Source organism: Mauremys mutica, chromosome 3, assembly GCF_020497125.1.
Source record: "Mauremys mutica isolate MM-2020 ecotype Southern chromosome 3, ASM2049712v1, whole genome shotgun sequence".
NCBI classification, from domain to species: domain Eukaryota; kingdom Metazoa; phylum Chordata; order Testudines; family Geoemydidae; genus Mauremys; species Mauremys mutica.
This window is the reverse complement of record NC_059074.1, coordinates 93,009,846-93,023,957: the sequence shown is the minus strand read 5'-3', so window position 1 is coordinate 93,023,957 and position 14,112 is coordinate 93,009,846. Positions and strand designations below refer to the sequence as shown.

The window sequence follows — 14,112 nt, the reverse complement described above, 5'->3', positions numbered from 1 at the left end:
CTTTAGCTGTCTCTCCCTCAAAAGATATACTAGTTTATATTAGCATAATTACAGTGGGAGTAGTTTAATGCTTTAAGCATTAAGTTTAAAATACCCCAACTCCTTGAATTCCTAGGTTTAAAACCCAGTAGCACTAACTCAGTTCTTTTGGGCTTTTCTGCATAGAGACTTAGTGTGCAGCAAGCCAGGATGTAAATCTACAGCGCACTAGCTTCTCATGCACTAACTGGCCATGTGGGTCACTAAAAGTTCAGATTGAAACTGTAGTTTGTCAAAGTGCCCTATGGAACTTTTAGTGCACGGTAGCAGGGTTCACATGGTGACTTAGTGCACAGCAAGTGTGAATGTGCCATTCACTGAGTCTCTGGGTAGTTAAGCTTTTTATCATTTTGTGGTGTATATAAACATAGTTTAGTGCAGTTTACTGTCTGTGGGTCTTTGGGCAAACCTTAAATATACAAGCTATGCCTGATGTATAGAAGCACCAAAGATCTCAGTGACTTTTTTTTTTTTCATACCAATGCTTGACCAAAGTTGCTCCTTGCCCAGTGTTGTGCAGCATGCAAATTTTGTACTGGGCTGCTGCCCTGCATCCCATACAGGACTGCATTTTAGAGGCGCTGAGCATATATAGTCTATGAAGTTCCTTGATCTCCTTCAGAATGAAAACCACTATTATACATGTAAAATACAATATTATTGCATAATTCCCTTTTACAGATCAAGTTTTGTTTTCTTGCATGTACATACAGTATTGACTTCACAAAGGTCTGGCAGCTGACTACTTTTCTCCATCTCCATTCTGTTTCTTGAATGGAGGGGGTTTATTAAACATTACAGAAATGGATTTGAATTGGTATTGGGGCCACACAGCTTACTGGAAGAGAGACTAGATAATGATGTGCGTTTATTTGAATTTGCTTTCCCACATGAATTATTTTTATGACTACCTGGTTTCATGACAGGAATTATCATAAGTATATATTTCAGTATCCATCGGGCAACAGTTCAACCTTGGATCACATTCTACTTTGGAACCATGTGACTAAAGTCATCTGGCATGGACAGGTATTTAGGAATACTCATCTTGCTCTGGAATCTGATCATTGACTCCTAATAGTAGAAATGATGTTCTGTTTTAGTACCTACTGCATCAAAATACTTCAGTGTTGATAAGCTTCATGTTGAAGCTATCACTAACAGTTATGTGGTAGCGATTTCCAATAAATATTCTGTATTGGATGACTAGTTGTCTACCACAGAGGAAGAGTGGACGTTATTTTGGGAATCTGATACAGAAATCACTGGAGAACAGCTAGAACTAAGGAGTATGAAAAAGCAACAGAGGATTACAGATACCATCAAATTTTATGGGGAAAAAAGAGAAGTGCAGTGTAGAATGGGTGCAATAAAAGTTGAGGCAAGTTAATGAAGAAAGGAGGAAGTGGACAATAGAGGAGAAGAAATGTGTTGAACAAGTAGTTAAGAGGGTTCACCAAAATTACCATAGTCAGTGGTGGAATAGTATGGCACAGCACATTGAGGAAGCCTCTGAAAGACATGACCAGAAATGCATATTTGAGATTTTGAATGTCATAATAAGACATCCATTCTCATGACTTCCACCAATTAAGGACAAAAATGGAAAATATTGCCAGGATATTGATGCACATTTTAAACGTTGGTGTGAGCATTTTTGAGAATTTATGAACAGATCCCTATCAAGATGTAAACTACAACTTAATCCAAAAATGAACTCAGTAGAAAATATGTCAGTGACATTAGAGGAAGTGATACCTGTGGTCAAACAGTTATCAAATGATAAAGTACCTGTCCTGGGTAACATTTCAATGAACTGCTAAAGAGTGGTTGTCTGGGTTTAGTTCACTGGCTTCATAGAGTTGTCTTAAAAGTTTGGGAAATCAGACACATTCCAGAAGGCTGGAAAAGGGGCTCCATCATGCCTTGAAAAGCAATCATATTGCTCAAATTATTGTGGAATAGCAATGTTATCAGTCCCAGGGAATGCTTTTATGATCATAAAAAAGATATTGCCTCAACTCTATAACAAGAGGCAACCAGTGTGGTTTCCATAAAGGTGATCTACAATCCATTCTGTGTATGCCTTGTCGAATGCTATTGTAAAATGACAAGTGCAAAAAAAAAAGAAGTTAACATTCCCTTTATTGACTTTGCAGCTGCTTTTGACTCAGTGCATCAATGAGCACTATGGTTATTGCTATGTCAGGATGGGGTACTTCATGATTTAGTGTGCCTAATGAACACTTTTCCATGGTACACTTAGTTGGGCAAGGGTCAACAGTTATTACGGACTAGTTTTCAGTAGAATCAGGAATAGGCCAGAGATGCATTCTCTCACCTACATCATTTGATATTCTAATAGACTATCTGATGACAAAGCTGAAGGAGGCCAAAATAGGCGGTGTGAAATGTAAAGATTCATTTTTAGAGGCTCTTGAGTATGCAGTTGCCTTATTTGGAGAGACTACTGACCAACTACAGCTAATGCTGGAAAGGCTGTTAAGAATTGTAGAATCAATGGAACTTAAGATCAATGGTGATAAAACGGAAGTTATGCACTCTGCCTATAAAATGGCTCGCCAACACTGCAGGTAGATGATGGTAATGACAACAAATGGGTGAATAGTTTTATCTATCTGAATATTTGGTTGACAACAGGCGGTTCTATAACTGAAGTCACATGTTGGATTTGTTTTACATCAGTGGTGTTTCAGCATCTTCAAAGCCTGTCTTGGGGCAGCAGGATTTCTGTGACAACAAAGATGCAAGTGTTTAATGCAGTGGTATTGATGACAAATGTGATGGGTGTGACTCATCACAGTGGTGCCACCTGCTGGCCATCGTGGAGATTAGCTCCGCATATCGATATGCCTTTTGATGGTGCCTTGCCCCCGTCATGTCTGCTCTTGGACCCACATCACTCAAAGGACCGCAGCATCCTCTTCATGATACAGCTGTATCATGATCTGTGCTGCCCCTTGCAGGGGCCATGCAGTCAACTGTCTAGCTACTGGCCTAGTGACAAGTGTGTGTTGGGGGGGACCCGGGCCCACCCACTACTTTGGGTCCCAGCTCTGTCGATGCGCAGCCATGTGCTGCATCCCCTCCAAGTCCTCAGTATATTTCCCTGGGCCACTTCCCCCAACCCCCAGCACCTTCTTTGCTCTTACCTCAGGGCCTCAGCTTACTAGTCCTAGTGGCCAGCCAGGAGCTCCCTCTTGCTTCCCTGTTCCTGCCCAGTACTGTTCTGTCCAGGGTGCTAGCTACCATCCACCTCCATGGCACCTAGTTCTCCCTCCTTGAGGTCCAGGTCTCCTCTGGTCTCCTCTGCAGCTCTTCGTATATGGGCCTTCTGAGCCTGGTTTGGCTGCACCTCACAGCCTCTCCTATTGGCCACTTCCTGTGCAGCCTCTCTAGGGCTCTATTAACCCCTTACATGCTAGTGTGGGGTGGACACCTCATCACAACAACCCTTTACGGGGAGCAGAAACGTGTCCATTAGAAACAGCTGAGGAGAGAAGACTAAATAGTTTTCAGTGTCAGAAGTTACACAGTATTCGTAACACCTATTAGTTTGATTTTGTCACAGACAGTCCTGGTAAGTTGCAGTCTTGTACCAGCTGAGAACAAGACAACTGTAATAGTGGGGTCATGCCCAACATACAGAAGAAGATACGGTTCTAAAGAAGGCTTATGGAACTTAGGTAAAAGGAAGCAGAACAGGAAGTAAACAACAAATGAGGTTGGAAGATGAAATTGAGGGGTTTAAGAAGCCTAACTCTTCCCATACTGACTCTTGATGAAGGAAGAAGATTTGCAAGAGAATATTTGAGGTGGAAGTTCATTCTGCGCAACACCATGGCTAGCTACATTATAGCCATGTAGATCTTCTGCTTATTAAACATTATACATTTTAGATTAACTTGTTTATCTGAAGGATACTCTGTCCATGCATTCTGTACTGCTGCTTCCGCAGAGGACTTTTGTGGAACAAAAAACCTTAATTAAACTTGTGGAGACAGTAACGGTAATGAGGATCAGATTTGGTCTCTTGTATTTTGTTAGGGCCGTATTCTGCTGATGGCTTGCACATTGTTCCTATTGAAAGACATCTCAGTGCAGAATACAGATTAGTGACAAAACTGGGAATGCGGGTCCCTATTCTGTTTGTTATAAATTTTAATATTGTTATTTGAATAGTTGTAGGAGAGCCACAAAATTTAAAAGCTTTTTGGTTTATTTTTAAAATGTATATATCTGTAGTTTTTAAGTTTGCACACACATTCTGTTAATTACTTAGGATCTGTATAGTGTTTTGTATTTATTTTAAAACCTTTTTAGTTCACTGAGTAAATTCAGTGAAATGTAAATAATGGCACACCTTATTCCATTATTCATAATTTAATTAGTGTTTTTTATGTTATTTAGTATTAACATTATCTTGACTTTGAAGGTACAGAGAAATGATGCATTCCTTGAAGAATGTCATGATGGTGGTGGTGGAATCTCTGATTAACAAATTTGAAGAAGATCAGATGCGTAATAAGGAGATGCATAGGAAAACCAAGAAAGAGCAACATAGTGCTTACTATACAGACAACTGCTCTGATAGTGACTCATCATTCAATCAGGTATGATATTACGATCTGGACTTGTATTGTGAAATAGTAAGAAACTTATACTTGTAGTAGAAAGAGAGCCTGAGACATAAGCCTTTGTATCAGAGGCCTGGTATGAGGCCGGACCTGCTCACAGAATCTGGCAAGAACAGGGCTAATATTGCAGAAATACATTTTCCTAAGAAGTGCTAGTCACAGAGTACTCACGCAAACACATCCCAATATCAAGTGGTACCGGTACGAGAATTTCCAAATATCAAGAATGGTACAAAAACATTCCCCAAGGATAACAGGAACACACTGATCCCTCCTAAAATATAAGGTCAGGCTGACAGAACGTAATATAAATGTTTTAATCAAACCAGCATGTACAAGGTGATGGGTGATAACTAGCCATGTCAGGGGACAGTAACTAACTGTGTCAGAGGGGCAGTACTAGCTTGTTTGTATTGGGGTATGAAGATATATCTCAGAGGGAGTATCTTTGTCTAGTCAAGGGAGGAATGGAAAGTCTTGCCATTCACTGAGCTGGTCCATTGTTACAGGCGTACATGTATTACTGGTCTGGTAGAGTCTGTGGGATACTAGTGCCTCATTGACAATAAACCTGGCTGGGTTCCTTCATCCCTTAACGGATCTTGTGGTCATTGGGAGGTTCACTCGAAGTCTGCTGTGCCAGCTGTCTGCGCAGGGCTGGGGCAGCACACAAAGGGATCACACGCACACAACCAAACATCTATTAACATGTAACCACACTTGTGATCTTGATTAATTTGATGTTTATGGTTCTCCGTCAGAGTAGTGAATAGTGATGAGATGGCAATTTCACTGTAAACCCCAGTTTTCAATTGATTACACCTTTTTTCAAAAAGTTCCCTGTTTGTTTGAGTATCCTCACATGTGGTCTCAACCTTGAAGTGATTTTTTTAAAGATGATGTCTAAAGAATCTTTTCAGTTGAGTAGTAGCAGAATTGAATCATTTTTAAAAAATGAAAGCCTAGATTCTGTAGCCAGATTCTTCTGCAAAGGGTCAATTCTTTTGCAGTTCTGTTGCCTTAGAGTTATGGAAAACATGGTTCCTTGCATTTACAATGTCTGTGAGCATGCAAGTGCGTGGACATATATAATCTGCAAAATATGTGCAAATAATGTGAGAAAAAGGTGGTTTACATAAACACAATATTCAGTTTAACTTTTTGCATTTTTACTGGAAGAACAGTATAATACTGTATATGTATTTATTTTCCAACATGCAATACTATGCTATATTATTAACTGCATGCCACATTACCTAGAATTGTATAATAGTTCTATAATACAGAGGCAGAATGGAGAAGACAGAATCTTATTACTGGACCTTTAAGTTTGCGTTTTCTGAACTTTGGCCATTTAAAATCTCAACTTTAATGTTGCATTAAGATAAACGCTAACATTCTAATTGTTCAAAAATAAATTTTCTATCCATAAAGTCTGATGATTTTAGTCATTAGTGATGCATTTTAATAGGATTTACTTAGTGAACATTTTACATTGTGTGTTACAGAGTTATACATTCATGAATCAAGAACAATTACAGCTACTTGTGGAAAGGCTTGACCCTGCTCAACCTAAGGAGGTAAGTCATAAGAATGTCTAAAATGTCACTCATATAAATGAAAACTTATGGTATATTTGAGAATATGGTAGATAAACATGGGTGAAATCCTGGCTCCACTGAAATGAATGGCAAAACTGTAAATACTTCAGTGGGTCCATGATTTCATCTTATGGACTTCAGCTTTATAGTTACAGTAATACAAATAATAATAACAATAGTTACGGTTGCAATCATCATTCCATTTCAGGGGTCGGCAGCCTTTGGCACGCGGCCAATCAGAATAATCTGCTGGTGGGCTGCGAGACATTTTTTTTTTACGTTAACCATCAGCAGGCATGGCTCCCTGCAGCAACCAGTGGCTGAGGTTTGCTGTTCCCGGCCAGTGGGAGCTGTGGGAAGCAGCGGCCAGCAGGTCACTGAAAGGTGTCTGGCAGTAATTTGCTTCATATATTTTGTTGTTTATTTTTTGCAGTGCTATTACTCCAGGTTGTGGCATTTGAGTAATAAAGTAAAGCAATTTAATGATGTAGTATAAATCTTGTATTTGATAACAAAATATATAGTTGCTATGGGAGAGCAAAATACTAATAGGAATCAACATAATCCTTAGATTAAGGTAAGGTAATAGGTAATAATTGGAGATATATCAATCTCCTAGAACTGGAAGGGACCTTGAAAGGTCATCAAGTCCAGCCCCCTGCCTTCACTAGCAGGACCAATTTTTGCCCCAGATCCCTAAGTGGCCTCCTCAAGGATTGAACTCACAACCCTGGGTTTAGCAGGCCAATGCTCAAACCACTGAGCTATCCCTCCCCTCTATAAGCTATCCCTCCCCCCTATAGATTAATTTAATTATGTATTTTAAAAAGTGTATGCTTTTGTGTTGTCCTCACTGTTTTGTCCAAATTATCTTAACAATCTACTAGCAGAAGAGATTTTTTTTTAATTCTTGCTTTTTGTGTCCTATCACTATGAGCTGATTCCCCACAAAAATCAGATTTTTAAGTATTTCATTGTAATGGTGCTGTTGACAGCATTGCTTTGTTTATATTTCTTCATTATTTCAGGTGCGCCAGGAAGCAATGCAGACATTGTGTTCTGCGCCTCCCTCTGATGTACTAAACTGTGAGAGTTGGTCTAATTTGCGTAAACATCTGACAATGTCTCTCTCGGATCCTGATTCCACATTCAGTGTAAGCAAATGGTTTATATGTAGCAATCAGATGTTTATCCATTCTAAACAGTTCACAGGAATAAACATGTCCATTTGTGACATGGTAGTCCAGTGGTCTGGCATGAGGTAACTAATTTGTATATTTATCAATTAAATTGTTCTTGAGGTAAAACAACTTACCACGTTTGTCCAGCACTTGATTTAAAGGTGACTGGCACAGGATTTTGTAATAACTGGACTTGTTCCCTGTATTGATTTTTTTTTATGATGTATGAAGATGCCTAAATATTGTTTTTGGTTTTTATAGATTTTTTTTCTGATTATTTTCCCCTTAGAAATATCTGTTTTTTCCTGGTTTTGCTAGAAGTCTCAAAGGATGTGTATTGTGTGTTCTCATACTTTAATTGAAAGGGTGTGGGTGTTTGTATTGAATCTTTAACAAAGATTTCCTTTCTCCAATATTATTTCATTAGTCATTGAAGTTAAAGTAAAATGTAACACTTTTTAATTACTATATCTATCTAGTGTACTGCACACTGCTTTATTCAGTAATTTCACTCCAGTATAGCCTGGAGGAGTTCCACAACTCTTAGAAGTGCTATTAGTGAGAGAAATTTTCAAAGGCATAAATTTGAGCAGCATGTCCATCATCCATTGTCTTTTAGTGGGAGTTTGGTGCCTAATTTCTTTAGATCCTTGTGAAAATGTCAGCCTACGTTAGTTTTAGGCAGTCAAATGAATTTCTGTGAAAACTAATCTACACGTTATAATATCAATCAGTTGGAGAATGTACCATGCTTTCCATTCCAGTAGAATGTGGTACAAGCTGGGTCCAATTCTGATTCTCTGAACCTAAAGATCATTGTTTAAGAGGCCATGACTTGAACTAGCGTGCGAAGAGATAAAGGATCTTAAAAAGTGAAACAAATTGGCAGAGATTACTGGAATTCACATCAGACCCAACAAATTACTCAGCATAGAGTTTACATATGTTTGAAACCTCACAGGTATATAGTTCAGTATTTGCATTCAGTTGCCATTTTTCAGACAAGCTTTACACAGCCAGTTAAATTCACATTTAAATCAGTGAGTATATGACTGTTATCCAAATTTTGCTTTGTGTAGACTGATCTTGACTGGGCTAATTTTAAAATGAATATAGTAAAGAATTTTTTTCTATTGAGAAGAGAACTTCATTATTTCTGTATTATAGTGCTGACTGTGGTACTGTATATTAAATTTGCACTTTAAAAGTTGTGTATGGAATGTTATTTAAGTTGTATCTTTTGCTTTGTTCTCTGCAACAGTATAAAAAATAAAATGTATTTATCATTTTGTTAAAAAGATTGCCTAACTACTATATAAAATGTGATGGTAATCTCTCACAGTAAAGCAGTGTATTTTCTCATTGTCACAAAAGATATGATACATCATGAAGATACAGTGTTGCATATGCACTGTTCAGAAAAAAAAATGATGCTTTCTTTATTACTTTTGGCATGATCTCTGGGACACATCTCCTGTGGAAAAAGCAATGCAAATTAAGTGATGTGGTTTTTTTTCCAGTGTGGAAGTGCCCTTTATATCTGCCAAAACTAAAATTGTGAAAGCTGCGCCAAGTGCTGCCATTTATCTCTCTCCTTGTTCCTAAGAAGTGCTTTCATTGGTTTAAAAGCCGTGGATAATCTTCATATCATTAGTGTTACTGTGTAAGTTACTTGCATTTTGTATGACATTAAAACAATTAAAATATACTAATATAGGCCCTGATCCTGTACCTGCATAGATCAGTGCAGTTCCATGTGGGAGCAGCAAATTGCAAGATCAGGGCACTGTTCCTTTTAGATTGTAGGATCTTGAGATCACAGACCTGTTTTGTACCCTGGTAATGCACCAGGTGCATCTTTAGTGCTATTTAAGTAGTCTGTAATATTGAGCATAACACACAATACATTTTAATTGCACCATATTATGCACCATGCTAATAAGGTTATTTGAGCATAGGTTACTAATTTTATTTCTTTTTCCTCTTAGGACAAAATTTTGAGATTCTATGCAAAGATCTTTTCATCTTCTCCACTAAATATGACAAGGGAAGTCTATACAAGCCTAGGTATGTGCATTTAATCATATTTTAAGAGTTTTTCATGTTTCATATGCTTTTCTGAAATCGCTTTAAAAAAAATCACAACCTAATGAAGTCTATATTACTAGTAATTCTGTTTTTCTCCCCCTCTTTTCAGCGAAACACTTAGAATTATACTTTCTTTCTGGAGAAAATTGTGTTCCTACTATTTCAGATGGTATAGACATAACTAACCCAGAAATAATTCGTTTACTTAAAAAGGTATAAGTTAGCTTTCTATCCCTTTTATTTTTTAATTATTAAAATATTATTAATTTAAAAAAAATGATAACTTTTATGTTCACAGGTGCGTCTTCTAAATGAGTACCAAAGAGAGGTTCCCTCTTTCTGGATTCGTCATCCAGAAAAGTATGTCACCTTTTTTCTAAGATAAATATTTTTTACATTACTGTTTAAAGGCATAGAATTTTATCAGAAGATTAGTAATGTGTATCGAAATGTCTGGATTGTGGGGGTGTTGGAGAGGGACTGAGAGCTGGTTAAGCATGGGACAAGGGAAAGGCCAGTGGATCTGTCATGGCATGGATCTATTGGATCACAAAACTACTTAGAGGCTCATTATGGATAGTGGTTTACTACTCCTTCCCTTCATTACTATTTTATTTTATTTTATTTTATTGGATTCTTTACAAATCAAAAGGCAAGGCCCCTATGCTGAGAATTTTGTAACCTAAAAAAAGAACACATGAGGAACTGGGGCTGGAGGGTGACAAAGGAAGTGGTGGAACTACTAGTGATATTCAGTGTATGTCTTATTGTTCCTTGTTTTCTTTCTCTTGTGCACATACAAAGGGTCTATATAAGGAAAGCACTTTTTGGATGGGAATGAGGAAAAAGGAGTTAAAGGGCCGCGTTGAAGAAATTAGTTTAAAGGAGCGATGCTATCCGTAGGTTATAGTAATGGGTGAAGTCCAGCTGTGTAGACACTTGAGGGAATGAATTCACTCTACAGTCGCTGTGTGATTTCAGTAACCCTTTTAGTCTGGCCTTGCTTGACAGATTTCATAGTGATCTGCATTTTCAACTGTTTCAGTGCATAGTTATGGATTGATTCAGGAATCAGTTGGTGAAATTCTATGGCCCATGTTATGGAGAGGGTCAGACTTGATTATCATTGTGGTTCCTTTTGGCTTTAAAATTTGGGAATCTCTGAATAAACATGTAGGATGATTACTGCATGTACAAAACATTTTTGTGCCCCCCTATGCCTTTTTTTTTTTTTTTTGGTATCATATTCTTTTCCTCTTTAATTTAGTATACTACTCAATTTCTTCCAATTAATTAGTCACAGTCTTAGAGAAAGTCCCTTTCCATTTCCCATCTGCCAGTTCAGGGCTATTACTTCATTATCTCACTCAACTGCTATCAGCTATGCAGGTGTCTTAGTGTAAATATATTTTTCGATGTATACTCTTTCCATTCCCACCATCCTTATTTTCTAATCATAAAGAATCATTTGACAAATAACCCTAGCTTTCTTCTCTCCATAGCTAGTTCAGCTTCTGGTTTTTAGTCTTCTGTGCCTTTCAGCCTTTTCTCCTACTATCTTTCAGCCTTCAGGGTCCCTACCTTTGGGGACGCAGGCAAACACTTTTCCCTGCTAGTTCCACTCCAGCTTGGCATCAGCTGCATGATATCAGTTCTCCATCAGTGCACTCAAAATAATCTACCTCCTCTCCAGAGTCTCTGGAAACCTTATCCTGTTCTTGCATCTTCTAGCATATGCCAACAGATGTCAGGATCTCCAATACTCAGTATGACTGCATGATGCAGGAAGTGTTGGTGATTGAGTATGTAGCACTCTTAATTCCAAGTTATTGATGGTCCAGTGCCACAGCATATCAGAGGTGCTTTGCTTTTGGAAGTGTTTTCTTTCAGATGAGAGAAAAGTGGCTAATCACTTTAATTAAAAGATCAGTGGCATTTTCCCCAACAGTCAGAGGCTTTGGCCTCAGGATTCTGGCCAAATCCAAGTCTGTGAGGCCTTGGCTACACTTGCAAATTTGCAGCGCTGCAGCAGGGTGTGAAAACACACCCTCTCCAGCGCTGCAAATTGCGGCACTGCAAAGCGCCAGTGTGGTCAAAGCCCCTCCCAGCGCTGTACGTTATTCCCCACAGGGAGGTGGAGTATGGACAGCGCTGGGAGAGCTCTCTCCCAGTGCTGGCGCTTTGACTACACTTAGCGTTTCAAAGCGCTGCCGCGGCAGCGCTTTGAAGTGCAAGTGTAGCCAAAGCCTGAGTAATTACATTCTACCTACTTAAATTCCCCTGCAGTTTCAATTGAAGGATAGTATATTCTTTTTCCTAGCAATTTGGGTAGTAGTTTTTATGCATAGTTAAACATTTACCTTCCTTTGTCTTGGAGGAGACTGCATTTCAATGGTGGGTAAACAATTAATAATAATAATTACTAGCTAACTTTTTTATATACTGTTTTATATATTGTTGGGAAGATGCTATATAAAAACATGCATGTTGTTATCCATTTTATTCACTGTAACACAGCAAGGCTGAAAAAGAACTTTAAAAGATCAAATTAAATGTAATTCAGTTTCCATTTACAGTGTATATATAATATTTCTCAATTCAAAAAGTTTTCCAGTATTATAAGCAAGATTATTTTTGAATGGTACCAATATAAAATTTAATTCGATTTAACACTTGACCAATTTTTTTTTCTAATAATCTCTTAAGGTATATGGAAGAAATAGTTGAGAGTACCTTATTGCTGTTGTCAGTAAAACGTGAGCAAAGACACCTTGTCTGTCCAAAACTTTTGGATCCAGTCTACTTCTTGGCTCTGCTTGATATCAAAGCCGTGTGGTTTAAAAAATGGATGGTAAGGAAAAATAGAAGGATCTGCTGATGAATTTTATGTATTTCAGAATGTTTAACTCATAAAGATTGGAAACAGTGATTCCAGGTTGTAACAAATTCTATAGACCAGCATTTCCCAAACTTGGGACACCGCTTGTGTAGGGAAAGCCCCTGGTGGACCGGGCAGGTTTGTTTACCTGCCTCATCCGCAGGTCCAGCCGATCGCAGCTCCCACTGGCCGTGGTTTGCTGCTCCAGGCCAATGGGCGCTGCTGGAAGCGGCGGCCAGCACATCCCTCGGCCCGCGCTGATTCCAGCAGCTCCCATTGGCCTGGAGCAGCGAACAACGGCTAGTGGGAGCCGCAATCAGCCGGACTTGTGAACGCGGCAGGTAAACAAACCAACCTGGCCCGCCACTGACTTTCCCTACACAAGCAGCGTCCCAAGTTTGGGAAACACTGCTATAGATTATAACATATGGTATATATACCTGCTAACGGGTTTTGGGGCAGAAAGTAATTGGTGCAGAAGTAGTTTAAAATGCATCTTTTGTGACAGTTTTTAAGTAAAGGTGATTATATTGTAATGAAAGGTTAAAATTTAAACATCATAAAACAATGAGAAACATATATAAAAAGTTGTGTGTGGCAATAGTCCTGGGCCATGTTAAAGACAAGGGTACAGGTGGAAGGATAGAGAATAGCTTCATTGGAAAGGTGTGGTTTTGGTTCCTTTTGAGGTTAGAATTAGCTATCTTCCAAGGGAGCAAAAAAGGATCAATTTGCATTCTGCCCCTCACAACTGTACCATTCAGGATTTGCATAGCTCCATATGAAGCCATATCCTGTCATCTAAGAATAGTTACTGGTTTTCTAGTTTGGTACATGTGTAACTGCACATTGTGTTTGTTTTCATTCTGGCCTATCTCTAGAACTACTGTAGTTTTATTGTAATCCTCTCTTTTTTATGGCAACTCTAATCTAATGGCAATAGAAAAACATACCTGTATGCAATAGTGATTAACATGAGTTAGAACTGAATTCTGTGCAGTAATTATTGGAATAGAATTGGAGAGTTTTGATTTTTGTGTTGCAAAGTAAAAATTAAATCAAATGATAGATGTTCACATTATTTCCATTTTACAATTTTAGCACGCAAATTATAGCAGAACAGTGGTACTAAGGCTCCTTGAAAAGAAATATAAATCTCTGGTAAGTCTATATTTGTGGTTGCCATATTCTGCTTGGAATTTATTTCCATTTTGTTCCTTGTGGTTTGAGCAGTTATTTGTTCCTGTCCTCCATTGCGGCTGGTCTTTCTTCCTTTGGTGGACCATGTGATAGTTTTTTAAATTGGCCAAGTCTTTGGTTTAAAAAAATTGTTTTAGAATCTGATAGTCTTTTATCAGTGCTAAATGCAATATGGGGCATGTGTGCAGATTTGAATAAGCGGAAATTGGAAAGTTTGATATCAGCTATTTAATAAATGAGACTGTTGTTTAATACTATTTATACATGTTGTATTATAGATTTGTTGCATAAGACATACATATAGATGATGATAAACATGTGGAAAATTGTCATAAAAACAAACGTTTTGAGTTTGGTTTTAAACTGTTTAATGAAAAAAGACCCCTCCTGTTAATGCAATATTAAGATTATGAAATCAAGCATCATCAATCAAAAATTGTAAGGCTAAGACAGAACATATCAAATAT

The 14,112-nt window shown here is 38.1% G+C and overlaps 1 protein-coding gene across 14 annotated transcripts in view; it reads left to right on the top strand.

Moving 5' to 3' along the window:
* Positions 1-14,112, top strand: part of TBC1D32 (TBC1 domain family member 32) — a 186,229-nt gene that overhangs the window by 18,270 nt on the left and 153,847 nt on the right. For all 14 annotated transcript variants that reach the window (XM_045010109.1, XM_045010113.1, XM_045010116.1 and 11 more), the window contains 8 exons: positions 4,496-4,673; positions 6,206-6,277; positions 7,327-7,452; positions 9,468-9,546; positions 9,677-9,780; positions 9,866-9,927; positions 12,274-12,418; positions 13,547-13,606. In XM_045010109.1, coding sequence (XP_044866044.1) covers positions 4,496-4,673; positions 6,206-6,277; positions 7,327-7,452; positions 9,468-9,546; positions 9,677-9,780; positions 9,866-9,927; positions 12,274-12,418; positions 13,547-13,606 — 826 coding nt within the window. The remainder of the gene's footprint in view (positions 1-4,495; positions 4,674-6,205; positions 6,278-7,326; positions 7,453-9,467; positions 9,547-9,676; positions 9,781-9,865; positions 9,928-12,273; positions 12,419-13,546; positions 13,607-14,112) is intronic.